Below are 18,181 nucleotides of genomic sequence, written 5' to 3'. Positions count from 1 at the left end.
TGCATTCAAGTACAGCAAACGACACTAAGTGGATGCATATGCAGCACTTGGGGGCTTGCGACCTGGGGCAGGTGCTCTCTCATGGCACACTTGCAACTCGGCCGATTCCCACAACCTCGTAACGGAAACACACCTGTTCGTTCGTTCGTTCGCTCGGCTCCCCCTGGCTGTGGGTCTCTCTTCGAGTGGAAATCTGAGCAGAGTCTTGGCTCTTGAGAGCTCCCCATTCCATCCGTAGAGTATGCTAAGAAAAATGGGATTATTCATGCGGAAACTGTGCTCCTGCTCCTGTGCTTTGCATTAATAACGAGCCATCGACCGCAGGGAGCAAGGACCTCGCCACAAACATCACACATCCTCCAGGCATCCAAGCATCCAAGCATCCAATCAGCATCTGGTGCAATTAGAACCTGCACTGACAGCACAATCCGAATCCGATTACAACCTGCTCTGAAATGCGAGTCAGAGGCGAGAAAATATGACGAGCATCCAATCAGAGCTCAACGAAACAAGTGAGGAAAATTAATTACGACGTACAAGCCAGAGCAAGGGTCAAACAACTTCCAGGAAGTGCTGATCCCTGGCCGAAGGGACGTGCACGTACCCGTACGTGCACTGGGGGAAATGCACACGCAGCTGGACCACACCCGGGACCACGACCAGGACTAGGACCAGGACCAGGACTAGGACCAGGGCCCTCTTGATGGACTGACCTTGTTATGGTGCAATGACACTGGCTCTGACGCCCCCTCCCGAAGCTCTGCTCCTGATTATTCTGTTGTTGCGTGCAAAGGGGATTTGCTGTCGATAATCTTATGCAGCAACAGCAGAGCCGGAGAGCCGGAGAGCCCGAGAGCGTGCCCTGCCGGAGATGGCCTTGGGAGAAAGCACAGTTCATTGACAGGGTTGACAGGGTTTGCTTGAAGGTTCTATAAATAAGAAAACGGGATTAAAAACCAAACTGCAATCAAGGGGGAACTTCAATTAAGAGCGCGATTGGAGGTCCGGGCACTCTGCCAGAGTCGCGGGCCGGGCCGGGCCGGGCCTCCCCCAAAAACAGTTTACGCACCACGTGTTGCGGATTTATACCCTCCAATTACCTGGCAGGAACACACACGGGCACCCGCGACTCGAGAGGCACCTGTTGCCAGCGGCAGCCTCAAGGACTGGCACGAGGTGCAGGCAGATCCAGTGCTCCCACTGCTCTCAGTGCTCCCGGCGTTCTCTCTCAGTTCAGCGAAGGTGCATATCGATTTCTGATTTAGCCACTTTCGCTATGGTAATTTCTTCTTCTTTGGGGGGCCCTTTGGTGAAGGGGAAGGGGAAGGGGAAGGGAGGGGTGCACGGCCTCGTTCCCTCTGTTTTCATTGTTCTGTTGACATTCTCGATGGGCGCGTGTCGCGCATTTGGCAGCCATTTAATTGGCCACGCGAAAGGGAAATCCCCTGTTTACGACAGCACATTTTTTCTTATATGGCCACTGGGAGTGGGGCATACTTTCAGGCAGTGCCTCGCTCTCCTCCTGCTCTATTATGTTGCCTGCTTTTGGGGGCTTGGCCTGGCTAATTGAGACCCGTCTTGGCTGCTGGCTGTTTGCTCAGGGGGCTCTGGGGCTCCGTTGGCGGTGGCAATAAATCGGCTCTCAACTGGCCGTGTGATATTTTGGCATTTATATTTTGGCAACGGCCATCAATCAAGAGTCATAAGGCATAAAAAGGCGCCTGGAACGTGATCGCCATTCCGCCTCTCTGTGACGCTCTGTGGTTGCTGTTGTTCATGCAGCTGGTGGCACTGGCACTGGCACTGGGAGGGGCAGGGGCAGGGGCAGGGGCAGGGGCAAGGGAAGTGGCAGCAGTAAAAGTTGCTTGCGGAGACAGGTCGGAGTTGCAGTTGGCGTGTGCGCATAAATTTGATCCATGGGATTCAAAAGATACAAGAATATCTTGAGCACTTTAAATGGTCGATAGCCTGGGGAATTATCGTTCGTAGAACATTCTATAGTAATTCTAGACTTAGGTAGAAGCATTCTTCTTTGGAAGTCCAGGAGGAGCTGCTCTCTTCGATGATTTGTATCTTTTAGCAGGTGGCCAGCACACTGTCCCCTCCCAAATGATAACGATTGCAACATATGCTGAATACCCACTATATACTCACTTCGTGTCATATCCAGTGGATGTCTGGGTCTTGGGATGGATGGATGGGGGGGGGCCGTAGTGCCTTGTGCATTTGCCGCACGATTCGCTTGTCGCTTTGTCGATTGCACGTCGTGCACGCAGATCCCTTAATGGAGTTTTTACTTTTCGCCGGACTCCTCTTTCTCCTCCGCCGCCTCCGCCACCGCTGCCGCCTCCTCCTTCCTCCGCGACATCAGCATAATGTGTGCGACGCAACTCGGATCGTGGTTTATCATGGATCGGTGGTACTATATAAACCTGCAATGGCACCGAAAATCGATTCATTACGTGTGAAAGTGTTGGACGGTGAAGCTAAGACCGAATACGGGAATACGGAATCGGAGTCGGAAGAAAGCATAGCCCAAAAATGTTGAATATTGTAAGAGCAGCAGATCCCGTGGTGGAATTAGTGCATTTTATAATTGGATAATCGAATCGAATCTCCTTTAGAGTGTGGCTCTGGTCGGTGCCCTGATCTGCCTTGGAGCTGCCCCTGCCCTTGGCAGCTTCTTCCATGGCCACGCCCCAGCACCAGCAGCAGTGGGAGTTCCGGTCGGTGTTCCATTTCCGGTCCATGTGCCTGTGCCTGTGTCGGTGCCCTCTCCAGTTCCCGTGGCAGTGCCTGCTCCAGTGGCAGTGCCTGCCCCTGTGGCCGTGTCCGACACCGTGACCGTTCCTGCCGCCTACGGTTATGCATCTGTTCCTTCTTTCTACCATGCAGCTCCTCCTCCGCCTAAGGCACACTTCAACTATGCCGCTGCCTATGCGGCCCCTGCTCCTGCCATCAAGTACTCTTTGGGGGCTCCAGTGACCACCACAACCACAACGTATACGGGATATGCGGCACCGCCTCCTCCTCCTCCTCCTCAATACGCAGCACTGCCTCCGCTTCAGTATGCCGCACCGCCGCCTCTTCAGTATGCGGCGCCTCACTATGCAGCGCCCCCGTATGCTGCTCCAGCCCGTTCGCAGTTCTTGTCGAGATTTGCACCGCCTCCTGGCTACCAGTTGGCAGCAGCAGCACCAGCATTCCATGGCAGATACAAACTGCACTTTGGGGCGCCTCCACCATCGCCAGCCGCCGTCTACGGGGCTCCACCGCCGCCGCCGCCGCCGTCTCTGTCCTACGGCGCCAACCAGGGCTGGTAGGCTCTGTTTCCAGATGCATAAATACCCGCATAAATATGCGTAAAATATGAATGAATTTATTTCCTCAAATTAGCAATTAATTAAACCCAAATTATAATGTTGTTTAATTTTAATGCTCAGTGTGTTATCCGAGACGAGAGACTCGGCAATTTATGCGTAGAACAGCGAACAGCGAACAGCGAACACCGATTTAATTATGATTAAAGCCCCGATAGACATAAATAATTCAAGTGTTCATGGCAGCTCGAGGCGGTTCGAGCCATCGATGGAGGCTTTTCGTTTTCGTGGCTTGCCAATTTGGTCAAAGGCGCGGCTTGACACTGAGCCAGAGAGAGATGGAAGAGGAGAGAGGTCCCACGAGAGTGGTGGGAAGAATACCCCTCCACTGACCCACCTCAACAGTTGCTGAGAGCGAAGCTCTCTCTCGGTGTATGCCCCAAATGGGTCAATAGTTTAATAGATCCCCCTCCCCCCTCGCCACCCCCCATCAGACCGAAAACACTGAGCACATGATGAGCTTTAAATGAGATGCGAATGCGACTCGATTGGGAGGTCAATCTCGTACTCGTATTCCGATTGATAGAGACATCTACACATAGACACAGATACAGATACAGATACAGATACATCTATCGCTCGTTCGTTTAGCATGCAAAACCCGCGCACAAGTCCTCAGGTGTTTGTGTGTTTGTGTTTTTTTCTTGCGCCTTTGTCTGGGGGCTAATGGCTTTTATGTTTGTGCGGCATTTGGGGCTTCTGTCACATGACACTCGATTGCTGTTTCTGTTTAATAAGCTCTCAGCCCGAGAGCAGGGCTGTGGAGTCTGCCCGGGAGGGGGCTTCTAGGGGAGGTGGGAGAACGAACCCCTCTGGGGCGGAGCCCCTGGCGAGTGGCGACTCGGTTTGTTGCATAGTTCGGATGCCAATAAAAACGACCAACATTGATTTATACACAGGCGAGCATGCAAGGAAAACCAAACACGCGTTCGAGCAGTCAACAATCGACAGTCAATAATCGACAGGTTTGTTAAGAGACAACAAATCAACATCAACACTTGGCTGCAAACAAAACAAAAGCCAGCAGCAGCAGCAGCAACAGCAGCAACAGCAACAAAATGCCAAAAAGCTTCACAACAAAAGATAGAGAGAGAGAGCGGGAGAGGGACTCTCAGAGAAGAGGTAATGGCAGTGCATGCGAACGGGTCTGAGAACCGCAGAGAGTCCGACACTCGACACTCGACAGTCGACAGTCTCCTCTCTCCTCAGAGACCTCCTATAAAAAGCATCTTCGGCGGGGGCACAAATTTTAATCAGCTGCCAAAGCTTCGCAGTGGAACATCATTTAGGGATCGACGCAAGCGGTGGATCTATCGTAGCACAGCCATCCAAGAATCGAGCTGAGAATCGATCGATAATCGGGAATAAGAACATCGAATATCGAATACCATAAAGTGCAGACAGTTGTTTTTTTCTAGTTTTATTTTTGTACAAAAAATCATTAAAATGAGCCCCAAAGTGAGTGAGAGTTTTGGAAGAAAGTGATGAAAGAAAGCCCCCCAAAAAGGGATTAATCCCCAATCGAAACCCTTTCAGGTATCCTTCCTGTGCCTGCTGCTCCTGCAGCTGTTGAATGCCGCCTTCGGAGACGTCTCCCATCTGGAGTACACGATCACCCCCAGCTCCCAGGTGGCATACTACCACTATCCCGCCCCGCGTCAGCAGCTGCCACAGCGAGTGCAACAGCAGCAGCAACAGCAGCAGCAGCAGAGGTATCAGCCTCCCCAGCAACAGTACCAGCAATTGGCCCGACAGTTTGCTGCCCCCCACCTGGAGCACGCCGCCTTCACGCAGGCACTCACCAGCCAGGGATATGTCTTTGGAGCACCCTCGGCGCCACTGCCAGCGGTCCAGGCGGCACCCCAGCCCCCGCAACAGTCGCAGCCGCTGAAGGCACCGAAGCCTGCCCCACTTGCAGCTGCCACAGGCCGCTCGATTGCTGGGGGAGTCGCCTCCGTCTCCGCCTCCATGGATGCCAATTCGCTGAACCTCAAGCTGCCGGTGCCCTTCGGCCTGGCACCCCTGAATGTGGCACAGCTGCCCCTCCAGGCGGGGGCGCCCTACGCCAGCGTGCCACACACCACGGGCCTCACCTCCTACGGAACTCCGCAGATCCAAAGGCGCTAGGAATGCCACACCATTCAACAGTAGAATAAATTACAAATAATATTAAAGCGATAAAGATAAAGATAAAGATAAAGATAGACAGATGGACAGATGGACAGCGTCACATCCCGACTGATCTGCAAACTGCGATGATGACCGCTCATAGTACTCCTCATAGCGAATACCACATTGAATACCCATACACCGTGCACCTTCAACATTAAACATTAAAATAAACTTGCCATCTGAACGTATCTCTGGGTTTATTGGCCATTGGATCCTCCTCTCATTGCCATCTGAGCCATCGATTGATGCATTTGCATAATACTCCTATACGTATACGTATACGTATACGCATACGTATACGAGTGTCGAGCTGAAGGTTGCCCCCCAAAAAAAAAGAGGTCTTCATCCAATGGTTTACACCTTTCACTCCCCACTCCACTCCACTGCAAACCACTCTTCGCTCTTCACTCCACTGTAGTCCAGTCCATCGAATGGGCCAACTAATTTGCATACAAATACACACAAATCGGGCCAAGAGATCTCCTCTCCATCATCTTTGGCTCTTGGGCTCTTGGGCTCTTGGCTTTTGCGACTCATGACGAGAGAGAGAGAGAGAGACCTTAAACCTTAAACTTGGCATTGGAACACAGAAAGACAGACAGAGAGACAGACAGAGCCTCAGAGCTGTTAAAACATGGCTTAAACCCAATCAAAGCCCCCTTAGCGCTCAGCTCTTAACTCTTAAATCTGACGTATATTTATCGAGCGTCAATTAAGCCCCCAAACTGTCATCGATCAGAATCTGGGAACGGAACTCAGATCTGAGATCTGGATCTGGTGGATCTGGGGATGGGATAGAACCTGCTTTCCCACAAAAACAGAAACAGGAATATGTCCCGCATACACTGAATAAATTTCAATTTCCAAAAATCCATTAAAACAAACGGTACCCCACGGCCCCACCAGCCACGAATAATTCTTGGGGGCTGGCTGAAGAAGGCGCTTCTCTAAACCGATCAAAAAGGTTAACTAGGAAATGAGTGGATTGTGGATGGAGTGTGGAGTGGTGTGAAGATGGAAGATTGAAGATACAAGATCTTGATGTCTGCAGAAATGGTAATGATGATGGAGATGGAGATGGCGATGGTATGTAGTCGTAGCACAGCATTTCCGTGCTTGACTCACTGGAAAATCTTCGCGTCATCAGTCGAGAATCAGAGAAACTCAGTCTCAAGAATGGAATGGAATGGAATGGAATGGGGGGAAAAGAGAGGTCACAGACTGTGGAGACCGCCTGTTGCGGTGGCAGCAACACGGATACAGTTACATGCGTTCCCCCAGACAACAACTCGACTCATCGACTCATCGACTCGACCACTCGTCATCGCGTCCACAGCCTTGAGAGATCAGCGTCATAATCATCTGATCTGATTGGTGGCTGGGACCAGAAGCAAGACGAAGTGGAGATGCTCTACCTGTTGAATGGACATCTGTCCAGAGGATTCTGCCAGCCCAAGGAGATCTCCATGAATGCCGAAAACAAGCCTCACGCTCTGAGAGCTTTACCTCTTCTCAGATAGAGAGAGAGAGGGCAAAGTGTTGGCTTCAGGCCAGCACATCAGATGACGATGATGACGATGGACCAGGCCAGCACGTGACCGCACTCGGATGGCTCATTAAGTCCAAGAGCCGGTTTCGACCAGCACGCTGGTCTCTGCTTACTGCTTACTGCTTGATGGTTGCTTGTTGCTTATTGCTTGTTTCTCGCCGCTTCTCCGCCTCGATGGCCAATTAAGGCGCCTGACTGATCTGTGGGCAAAACGGGAGGGAGGTAGGTAGAGAGAGAGAGGAGTGGGGGTGGGAGTGGCAGAGTCAGATTCATCCTGTGGACACAGATGGCGTCAAGGTCAAGTAGGGGGAAACAGAAGAGCAAACAGCGCCACAAAGTCCGGCGGCAAGGATGAGAGCTACATTTACGAGTGAATTTTATGGGGGATCTGGGGCATTAAAAAGCGAACTAATGAGACATTTAGCTGGGGGGGTTTGCCAGCTTGGAGGCGGCCATTTTATGGCCCATTTGGCTTAGATTGCGTACGAATCGGGTAGCAGGGGCAGCTGCAGGGCAGCAGACATTGATGGCCCAAACAGACTGCAAATTGGCTGACCACCAACCACTGACCGCCGACAGCCGACAGCCGCTCTGCTACCCACTGGAATCCCACATACATTGCATACAAAGTGGATCACAGATCGAAGATCGAAGCGCGAACCACTTGAGCGGACAACTTCCGACATTATTTGGCATATTTTGGCAATTGAAGCAGCGTGGCACGTAGCACCGTCGCAGCACCGTGGGTGATGCCATCAGGTATTCGAGCCACATCCAGGGGCAGGCACTCGGCAGTCGATCGGCAGAAGAAGCGACCAAAAAACAGACAGAATGTCCCTCAAAAGCGATCACTGGACAGAGCTGTATATAAGGCCCTCGGTCGGATGGGAATGTACATTATCGCTCAAGAGCTTTAGACACAACCCCACCACAGCAAAATGTTCAAGTTTGTGAGTAAATCCGAAGGATCCAAGCACTCCATTGATGGAATATCTAACCAGAATCTCTCTCTCTCTCCCTTCCAGTTGGTTATTGCCGCCCTCATCGCCTGCTCCTCGGCCAAGCCCGGTCTGGTGGCTCCACTCAGTCTGCCCGTGGGTGGCGTTCCTCTGGCCACCGCCCCAGTGGCCAGTGTGCCCGTGGTCACGGCTCCCCTGTCAGCCGCCGGTGGCAGCAGCCAGGTGGATGTCCGCAACAACTACGACGGCACCCTCTCCTCCTACACGACGGCTCCGTTCGAGTACGCCGGACCCGTCTCCAGCCGCTACGTGTCGGGTGTTCCGGCCGCCCCCGCCCTGGTGTCCGCCCGGTACGCTGCTGCTCCCCTGACGGCCGCCGCCGCCGCTTACTCCGCTCCGCTGACGGCTGCGTACTCGACTCCTTACGCCTCTGCCCTGGGAGCTGCCGCCGCCTACTCTGCCTATCCCTACGCCGCTCCCTACGCCGCTCCCTATGCCGCTCCCTACGCCGCTCCCTACGCCTCTCCCTACGCCTCTCCCTACGCCTCTCCCTACCTCGCCTCCCCCTACGCCGCTCCCTACGCTGCTCCCCAAGTCGTGGTCTAAGGAAAACGCCAGACACCAAGCTATAGCCAATTTTGTGTAACTGTACTAACTTTTTGATTAAATGCGAAACTAAAAAGTTTGCCCCCACCAACAAATGCTTGGATTGCACTGCCACGGGGCGGGGGGGGATTGTGATTTATGGATTATCATAATCGCATTCGAACGAAGAAACTGTCAATGGGGGTTACATGGGTTATATAATCGGTGGGGGGGGGGGCAAGCTTTCAAATCGCCCAAGAAGTTATTGGCCCTAGCCATCGATCCAACCATCCGGCCATTCATCCACCGATGGTGGCAGTCACGACTCACTGACCAACTAAAGCGGATTACCATTGCCTCATTGCCTCGTTGCCCCATTGCCTCACCCGCAGCCCAGACCAGCCCAGCCCATACTCGTGGAGAGCCATAGAGACCCACTTGGCAGTCGCGGCACTGCCAGGTGGGGGCCAGGGGGAAATGGAAAGTGAAGAAGAGCGGCGGGCAGGGCCACAGCCATTTCCCTATAAATATTAACGAGTGTTGACAATGGACAAACACTAATCGCACAGCTCTGAGGGCGAGCATATCCTAGAAGTCCCAGCAACAAAACCACAAAGCTCCAAGCACTATGCGGCACCACATTTGGGTAAGGATTCGAGGAGTCCTCAATCGCACTGAAGGACTCAAATACGACTAAAATCTTCCCACAGGCACTCGCTCTGGCGATCCTCTTGGCGGCGGGGGAGGCCAAGCCGTCGGCACACTTTGATCAGCACTTCAATCCACACTTCAATCAGCACTTCAATCACTTCGATCCGCACCATTTCGAGCACTTGGAGCCGCTGCACGCACCACTGCAGGCTCCGCTGGCGGAGCATTTGGATTACGCGGCGCCATTCCTGCCAGCGCCTGCTCCACCACCAGCCTTTGCCCCAGCACCACCCGTATACGCACCGGCACCACCCGTTTATGGACCGGCACCAGCTCTTGTGGCTCCTCCGCCGCCGCAATTCATTCCTGCACCACCGGTATACGCACCCGCACCACCAGTATTCGCACCCGCACCACTTCTGCCCGCTCCAGCTCCACTGCTGCCCGCTCCAGCTCCCCTTCTGCCCGCTCCAGCTCCCCTTCCCCATCATCTTCTGCCAGCTGCCACGCCCTTCCTCCCACCCGCTGAGCTGACGATAACCCACCAGGTGCTGCCACCCGTCCTGGAGGCCGCGCCCTTTGCGACGCCCACCTACCGGGCGATTCCCGGGCCAAAGACCACCACCCACCATGTGTCCATCGGCTACGCCTTCCCCAAGCTGCTCGCCCACGCACACGCCCACCCCCACCCCCAGCACGCCCACCTGCGTGGCCTGCCCCTCACGAAGCTGATCCACAAGCATCACCATTCCCTGTTCTAGGACTGCACCTTGGGGACCGGATGGGATGGATTAAGCGAAGCTAACCAAAGAACGAATCAAGAAACTAATTTAGTAAATCCCAAACGATAACATTCTATGTAAAACATCCATTATTTATCGATTAACTAGAATAAAATTTAAACAAAATTGAATTTTTTTTTTTTTTAATTTCCTATTTTTTAGCAAAACTGATCCGATAAGTAGGTATGTGTGTGGGTTTAGGTATGAGTGTATTCCACCTTCGGTGTGGCCCGGATGGTCCTGGTCTTGGCCTTAGTTTGCGATTGGGATGGTATTCATCGATCGATTAGCCAGGCCTCGATTACGATAGCAGAGATCCATCCTGCTCCGTCTGGGAAATGGCAAAATCTCAAGAAATGCCTTGAGTTGCCTTGAATCAAATTACCAGTACATCGTACAGTAAATACCCCAAAATACTCGCACTCGTGTACAGGTGATGGATAATCTGATTGAATCTCTCATTACACGCCAGACGCCGAGTCGTAATGCCGCCAAATGTGGCGTTGCCCGCCTCTAACGCGAGGGAAGGCAGAAATGTTGTTCGTAAATTTCCACTGCACGCAACAAGAAATCGAATCAGAAATTCCAGACACAGCAACAGCCACAGCAACAGCAACACACGCGACAATTGTTGCAACAACAGTGTATTCCAATTAAATGGCAGGGCGAAGGAGAGGTGGAGCTGGAGCTGGAGGGGACAGCACGTATTTTGGGTAAGTAATTGGGGGGCTAACGTGGGGCGGTTCGGGGCGTGGCGGGGCGGGGCGGGTTTCTCGTCATAAGCAAAGCGAAATCTTGCCCAATATCCAATATCCCCGGTCATTGGGCTAGGTTATGGTCTGGAATTGCGTGCAATTATGAAAGCCAAGGGGCAGGGCAGGGCAGGGCAGGGCACTCTTCGCGGTAGGCGGGGAGGCCATGTGTCGCACGTAAGAGGCGACCAATTGATTATTAAGTACATACGAAATGTCGCACTGGCGCCCTTCGACGGGCCCGATATAGAAAGTCTTGCAAGGTATTTTCGTATGCTCCGCCACGGACTCCATTCGATTCGATTCGAATCGATTCGTTTCGGGGAGAATTATAAAAGCATTGATCGGCCGACAGTTCGATATCAAAGCCTAGTCAGCCCTCAAGCTAATCACACAGCTCCAGTCCCGATCCCAATCCCAAGCCAAGCCAAGCAAGATGTTCGCCAAGATTATGGTAAGTCCGGAGGATATCCTTGGGGATCGATCCATCTACATCATCCTCCCCCTTCGTTCCAGCTCGTTGCTCTCTGCGTGGCCACCGCCCAGGCTGGTCTGCTGCCCTTCCACGCCGGCCCCGTTCCTCTGGCGGCACCAGTGGCCACCGCCGGAGTGGTGGCTCCCTACGCCTCCAGCTTCAATGCCCATCGCATCAATCACGCCGTGGCCTACCCCGTGGCTCCTGCTCCCGCTCCCGCTCCCGTGGCCTTTGCCGCTCCCGCTCCAGTGCCAGTGGCTGCCCCCGCTCCTGTGGCCTTTGCTGCTCCTGCTCCTGCATTCGCCGCTCCTGCTTTCGCTGGCTTTGCGCCCGGATTCGCGGCTCCTGCTCCGTTGGCATTCGCCGCCCCCAACAAGGTGGCCTTCGGTCTGCCCGCCTTCGCTGCTCCCGGCCTGGCCCCGGCCCCACCAAAGGTGGCATTCGCTGCCCCAGCCCCAGCACCGGCTCTGGCTCCCGCACCTGCTCCACTGGCCGCTCCGGTGGCTGCTCCCCTGGGATTCGCCGCTCCAGCGCCCGTGGCATTCGCCGCACCCGCAAAGTTCGGCTTTGGACCCTTCGCGGCCGCTCCTCTGGCCGTCGGACCCAAGTTCGCCGCCCCCTCCCCCTACTTCTTCTAAGGATCACAGAACGCCCATCCCTCCATCCGCCATCCGCCATCCGTCCTATTAGCACGTAGAACATAGCCCGAATTTCCCCTAGAGCGAGAGAGAGAGAGAGAGCAGAAATGCTTGGCGAATACGCACACATATAATAAATCCATTATAAATATATTTATTGCAAGTCTTTCAATCAGGGATCCTCCCTAGGATCCCCCTTCTGGCCACCGTCGGACTTTCTTCACGTGGCCAATGCGCTGGAAGAGGGGCACGTGCTCGAAGGGCGTGTGGGAGATGGGCACCGAGTCGTAGGTGACGTGGGCAATCTTCGTGAGGGGCGCCACAATGGTGTAGCCAGGATGTTGCTCGTGCAGTGGATGGCGATAGATCGGATAGACCGGATGGTGGTGGTAGATCACGGTGGCGGCCAGTCCCAGCTGGAGGCTCGCACTCAGCAGCAGGAAGCACATGAAAGTCTTCCAAGAAGCGATTACAGATCAGAATACCTACAGTACACATCCCACTCCTGGTTTACCTTGAGCACTCCCATCCTCGTCCTCGTCCGCGTCCGCTGTGTTGCTTTTGTGACCGCGACTGCACTTGGACTAAGGAGCGGCCCGTTGAAGGCCACTCAATTTATAGGCCCCTCTTCTGGTCTTCCGCCCCATGAATGTTCCCCATTCGATCGTACAGTTAGGAGAACCGGTTGCATTTCCTTTGTAACCCCATGCCCCATGGAACCTGTTGCAACATCTCCCCAAAGCCACTCTGCCATCGATCCACCCCGCCTCTCTCCCTCTCTGCCTCTCTCCGTAAACCCGTTTTCAAGTTCAAGTTTAAACCGTCTTGCGGCTGGTCTACGCCTGGGATTGTCCAAGTGTCAGTGACTCTTTTGTGCACATAATTATACTACAGATACTCGTGTCGTATCTCTCGCTTTACATTTCTCTTTCTGCTTTTTATGGGCCGTGTGTGTTAGTCGGTCCCTGTCTCCGTCTCCGTCTCCGTCTCCGTCTCCGTGGCTTCCATTGTCTATGATCGATCTATCGTTAAGCGTTGCCCAATCATTCATTCGATTGATGATAGCTCTTCGGAGGTGTAAGGAATTGATTAGTCTTCGGCTTTATTTGGCAGAGATTGGTGCTCTTTAAGCATAAATTATACCCTCTAATCGATGCATACCCTTGACGGAGTGGCGCAGACCTTTGTCTGTCTTTGGGCAAATGTTTGTCAATCGATAAGTGGCATTCAATGGGCAGATGGATCGTAAAGATACAGAAAGAGCATCCAGAAATGTGTCTTAATTGAATCTTTCATCTCTGCTTTGACCTCAATCTCAGTCCCAAGCGACAGTTCTCAGTCAAAATCATTTGATTGCTGCGCCCCCATGAATGGGCCACCCACCGGATGATTCCGCTTGAGATTCAGAGCTGCTGCTGCTGCTGTGGCGACTGGAAATGGTAAATGGGGAACTGGTACAAGTAAATGCCAAACCCGATCCGATCGCTGATTATTCAATGGAGGAGGCCCAAATGGAGCCGAAACTCGCATGGAACTGGCTTTCGTGTGACGTCGTCCGCGGCCAAGGATGGCTCTGTGGCAAGTGGCTGGTGGCAAGTGGCGGGCTTGGGCTTGGGCTGTGGTTTGGGCTGTAACTGGAAGTGAATTAGATTAGCCATTTGCAGTGCTCATTAGATCACCAATGGCCATTTTGGGCAGGACTCGAGTGCAGCTGGGGACTGGTATAAAAGACCCAGGCTCCGAGCAACTGCAGCAACATTATTGGATCCGACAGTCCCCAGAGCAGACACACCGATACAGCGATACAGCGACACAGCGACAGCAACCATCCAGCCAGCCACATGATGAAGGGAGTAAGTAAAGGATACCCGCCGAAAAGGATACCCATCTGACCCTGTGTCCTGCTCCCCCATCCAGTTGATACTCGTGACGGTCCTGTGCCTGACGACGAGAGGACTGGCAGCTCCTGCCCCCGATCCAGAGCCAGCGCCAGCCCCTGCCCCCGCTCCGGCACCTGCTCCTGCTCCAGCCCCTGCTCCGTCTGGCATTGGGATTGGCCTGGGACATAGCTACGGACTCGGACTGGGACTGGGACTGGGTCTGGGCGTCGGCCACTACGGCGGCTACCATGGCGGATACCACGGAGGATTGGGCCTGGACCTGGGATACCACGCGCCCATCATCTCCAAGACGATCATCGGAAAGAGCTATCTAGGGGGCTATGGGGGCTACGGGCTGGGCCATGGCTACGGCCTGGGTCTGGGACACGGCTACCTGGGGGGCTACGGACACGGACTCTACGGAGGACACGGCTTGGGTCTGGGTGTGGGTCTGGGTCTAGGCGGCTACGGCTACGGGCATGGCTGGTAGAAGCCACTCCGATCCGACTCCAACGAAGATCCAACTAACGTCAAGGCGAACGTGCAACATGTGAGAGTTTCCAATCGAGTCATACACAACATATTCCGATAGCCTTAATCAATCAATCAATCACTCAGTCAGTCAGCCAATGAAGCCATCAAATAAATTTATCTGACCTGAACAACACACAAAATCGATCGAGAGTTTCATTTGAGTGAATCGTGGGCAAGGATCTTCTGGAAAGGACATCCGAGCGGGGTTTTCCCCATGGAAAAATGCATTTTGAAAGTTTTGAAATGGAAACGAAATATATTGGTACATAATTCAACCGCAGAATTCACTTTTTTAACATTGTTTTCTTTTGAAGCACAAATTCCCCTCCTCTGGATGAAACGAATGAAGAGCTGGAAGGAGGAGGCATGGCGGAGGCATCCGCATCCGTTTACCAGCCATGGGCCAGGCCGTAGGAGGGAGCGGCAATCGACTTGTAGCCCAATCCCAGGGGAGCATGAGCCAGGCCCAGGGGAGCATGGGCCAGGCCAAGAGGAGCATGGGCCAGTCCCAGGCCCAGACCGAGTGGAGCGTGGCCCAGAGCTGGCGAGGCATAGCTGAGCCTCGGGCCCAGTCCGTAGGCCGAGATGGCCGGAGCAGCCAGCGGAGCGTGGGCCAGGGCGGGGGCGGCGTAGCTAATCCTGGGAGCCAGGCCGTAGGAGGCGGCATACGATGGAGCGGTCAGGCCGTGGCTGTAGGCCGGTGCGGCCAGGGCGTGGCCGTACGAGATGGCCGGAGCGGCGGCCAAAGGCAGCGACGGAGCACCCAATCCTCCCAGGTATCCCGGAGCGGGAGAGGGAGCGGCGGCGGCACTGGCCAGGCAGAAGACGGCGAACACGAACTGCGAACGGGAAGAGGCACAGGGCGTTACACTGGAGGAGATCCCGCAAGGGGTTCCAAGTCACTTACGTATTTGAACATTTTGAGTGGCGTGTGGTATGGAGTCGTGGCAAGAACACTGGGCACCAGCTGAATAATGCCGCTGTCTAAGGCACAAATGCTTTTATAGCCCACAGACTTGCCCAAAAACGTTGCGCGAGAACGAACGGATGGCGGCCCAAAGACCCAGAGACCCACAGATGGAGACCAGACCGAATGCACTTTTACTTTTGTTGCATGGAAGAGAGACACAGAGAGACACAGAGAGGGAAAGAGAGACACCGAGAGAAGGAGAGAGAGAGAGAGAGAGACATGCAAAGCTGGTATCGAGATGGAGATCGTGGCCCGGGACCCCGACTCGCACAGCCCCGCCCCGCCGCGCCCCAACCCCAAGCAACGCGGATGTTTGGCTGTGACTGAGATTCAAGTATACCCTGGCGGAGGGTATTGCAAATCAGGGACCATCAGGGGATAAGAACAAAGAAAACGAAGCCATCAAAGACGAAGAATCATAGAGAAGGATCATATCAGCAGATTGCCGAATCTGGCTTAGATCTGATCACTATTAAAACCAGAGGGAACAAATTCGATTTCGGCGACTCTCTCTCTCTCTTTCACACACTTTTCCTGGTGCAGTGTGCGCCATCTGGGCGGATGTTTGCTGGAAATTCATGGACGCATCCTTGGAGGAGTGTTATTCTACGGACGAATCTTTCGGTTCCTAAAGGGTAGAAGAGGTGGCCATCACAGAAGGCAGAGTTATGGGCAGAGCCATGGGTACCTTTATTCTGGACAGGCATTTGGGCACTGAATACTGCCAAAATCCTTCGGAAAGCGTATCAAACTCTTCGTCCCATGGGGCCAGAGACCAGCCTTTGCTTTGAATAATTTCTGATAAATTTGTATTTGCCAAAAGCCGCCGTCGCGTCGAGTCGAGTGGAGCCGAGTGGAGTGGAGTCCGGGGGTCTGTGGGAGGTGTGTGTGAGAAAAACTTAAATTGCATTTTGTTTTCTTGGTTTTTGCTTCGGTTCTTTTTTTTTTGGGCAGTTAACAAGTTTCCCCTCCGCTTCCTTCCCCTGGAAATCATTTAAATGAGCCGCAACGAATGCGTAAGCCTTTTGTAGAAATTTCTGCACTGCACTGCCGTGCACCGGGCTAAATGCTCAGCCAATTGGAGTTGCAGCAGCCCCACCAAAGAGCAAAAGTCTTAATTATGGCACAGATCTGTGACTGTGGCTGTGGCTGCCGTGAATGGGGCGTGTCTGTGGCGCACACCTGTGCGTGAGGCAGTGCTGCTGAGGCTGCTGTTGCCAAACCGGACTCCGCACAAGAGAGATGCCGTGCCTCGATGTAGGGCACAGCCAGATCAGCATACTCGTATTGTTCTCGAACAATAACCGATCGACCGATCGACCGACCGCTCGATAAATGGCAGAGGCGTGGGCAAGGTCAGGCCAGCGGAGACGCTGGGAGGGTATGCCGCCACGAGGGCATCGGGCACTCATAATTCATGGGAGCTCTGGCTGCCACTTAATTGCCAGTGAACGACCCACTCTATGCCACACTTTTCGGACACACTTTTTTACGTAAGACTCTATCTGTGGCACTTAACACTCTCCTCTCCTCTCCTCTCCTCTCGGAGGGGCAGCCCCCAAAAGTTGCATGCGTAAATCTCAGCAGCCTCGTCGATGGGGCCTGCCGGGCAAATGGAAAGGAAAAAGGGGCGGAGGCGTGCCATCTCCTGGAGCAAGCGTAGCTCGAAGGAGATTTGCATATCGGCAGGTTCTATATACCATATACGATAGGTAGGTAGGTGGGCGATGACCAGCGACTTCCCAATGCGGCTGTAAATCTCCCAGGCGACGCATTTCAATTAAGAGTAGGAGCCTCTACACAGATCCGGCTCCGGCTACGGCTCCGTCTCCGTCTCTCCATATTCTACACAGTGCGAAAAATCACTGGCAATTAATTTTGTGGCACTTGTGCAACACAGCAACACAGAAACGCAACGATTAAATCAAAACACACAATTTATTGGGCTCCAGGTTGAAACTCGAGCACTTGGCGGATCGGTCCGGTTTTTGTTTACGGTGGGCCCCGGCCGTCCGTCCGTCCGTCCGTCCATCGCTTATTGATGTCTCCGATAATTATAATTGATCGAGCAACAAGTTCTAATCGCTGCCACTCGCTGCCATTATCGTTTCAATGCTCACTTCTCCCTGTCGCTGTACGCATATCGTATCGTAATCGACTATCGTTCGACTGTCAATTAGACAAGATTGTGCCACCACACCATACCACACGAGTACGCGTTCTTGAGGCCCAGTCAGCAGGGGGTAATTATCGCTGGGAAAACACGCCTCGTAGGCCTAGAAGTTTGTGCGTGAATCAGAGCCAATTGGAGGGGCAGAGCACTCGTGTGCCAGGGTTAAATTCAGACGAAGGGGGCAGACCCTCCACAGGAGTATCTGTCCGGGGTAGCACGGGATATGCGGTCCATCTAGTCGACTGAAATCTACCTATTAAAGGCATCCGAAGTATTTCAGAGCTGCAAAGCACCAGAAATGCTAGGAAATATGGATAAGGATGGATGAATATGGATAAATGGATATGGAAATATACAAAGTGTGAATCAGTTCACCCCCTTTGGGGCCTTAAGCCTTTTAGAGCTCCAGCGAGGAGGGGGCGCCTCCAATGTGACTTACATTTATGCAACAGTCGGCATACCCGTGCTCTGCAGGGTACTTTCTGCGCCCCTGTCTGCAGGGTACTCTCTGCTCCCCACTCTGCAGGGTACTCTCTGTGCTTCCATGGGAAATGCCTGGGTCTTCCCCGCCTCAGCCCGCTTTTCGGAAGAGGCGTGGCCGTCGAGACCAAAGATTTTAATTTAATTTTTGCGCTGCAGCAGCGACAAGTACATTCGCTGCCAGAACCCCAGACCCACGTG

At 53.6% G+C, this 18,181-nt stretch overlaps 7 protein-coding genes across 8 annotated transcripts in view; 5 read left to right on the top strand and 2 right to left on the bottom strand.

The window, feature by feature from the left end:
• LOC6599880 (retinin) overlaps positions 1 to 18,181 on the bottom strand; it is a 93,327-nt gene that overhangs the window by 15,328 nt on the left and 59,818 nt on the right. For both annotated transcript variants that reach the window (XM_026991654.1, XM_002024898.2), the window contains one exon: positions 2,155 to 2,432. The gene's annotated coding sequence lies outside the window, so the exon portion shown is untranslated. The remainder of the gene's footprint in view (positions 1 to 2,154; positions 2,433 to 18,181) is intronic.
• LOC6599886 (extensin-1) lies at positions 2,542 to 3,323 on the top strand. The gene is made up of 2 exons (XM_002024904.1): positions 2,542 to 2,553; positions 2,625 to 3,323. Exons 1-2 carry the CDS (start codon positions 2,542 to 2,544, stop codon positions 3,321 to 3,323), a joined length of 711 nt encoding a protein of 236 aa, XP_002024940.1.
• On the top strand, positions 4,711 to 5,731 carry LOC6599887 (ataxin-2 homolog). Its single transcript, XM_002024905.2, has 2 exons — positions 4,711 to 4,838; positions 4,917 to 5,731. Exons 1-2 carry the CDS (start codon positions 4,827 to 4,829, stop codon positions 5,505 to 5,507), a joined length of 603 nt encoding a protein of 200 aa, XP_002024941.1. The 5' UTR covers positions 4,711 to 4,826; the 3' UTR covers positions 5,508 to 5,731.
• LOC6604328 (cuticle protein 16.5) lies at positions 7,990 to 11,943 on the top strand. The gene is made up of 4 exons (XM_026991586.1): positions 7,990 to 8,051; positions 8,127 to 8,655; positions 11,522 to 11,556; positions 11,683 to 11,943. Exons 1-4 carry the CDS (start codon positions 8,040 to 8,042, stop codon positions 11,941 to 11,943), a joined length of 837 nt encoding a protein of 278 aa, XP_026847387.1. The 5' UTR covers positions 7,990 to 8,039.
• On the top strand, positions 9,274 to 10,057 carry LOC6599689 (pollen-specific leucine-rich repeat extensin-like protein 3). The gene is made up of 2 exons (XM_026991491.1): positions 9,274 to 9,291; positions 9,356 to 10,057. Exons 1-2 carry the CDS (start codon positions 9,274 to 9,276, stop codon positions 10,055 to 10,057), a joined length of 720 nt encoding a protein of 239 aa, XP_026847292.1.
• LOC6599692 (keratin-associated protein 21-1) lies at positions 13,788 to 14,313 on the top strand. The gene is made up of 2 exons (XM_002024909.1): positions 13,788 to 13,796; positions 13,861 to 14,313. The coding sequence occupies exons 1-2, from the start codon at positions 13,788 to 13,790 to the stop codon at positions 14,311 to 14,313; spliced, it is 462 nt and encodes a 153-aa protein (XP_002024945.1).
• LOC6599693 (cuticle protein 10.6) lies at positions 14,629 to 15,276 on the bottom strand. The gene is made up of 2 exons (XM_002024910.2): positions 15,265 to 15,276; positions 14,629 to 15,196 (listed from the first exon to the last, which is right to left on the bottom strand). Exons 1-2 carry the CDS (start codon positions 15,274 to 15,276, stop codon positions 14,747 to 14,749), a joined length of 462 nt encoding a protein of 153 aa, XP_002024946.1. The 3' UTR covers positions 14,629 to 14,746.

This window comes from Drosophila persimilis, unplaced genomic scaffold, assembly GCF_003286085.1.
Source record: "Drosophila persimilis strain 14011-0111.01,24,50 unplaced genomic scaffold, DperRS2 tig00000676-arrow-arrow-pilon, whole genome shotgun sequence".
NCBI lineage: Eukaryota > Metazoa > Arthropoda > Insecta > Diptera > Drosophilidae > Drosophila > Drosophila persimilis.
The sequence above is the reverse complement of the archived record's forward strand: the minus strand, read 5'-3'. Positions and strand labels throughout refer to the sequence as shown.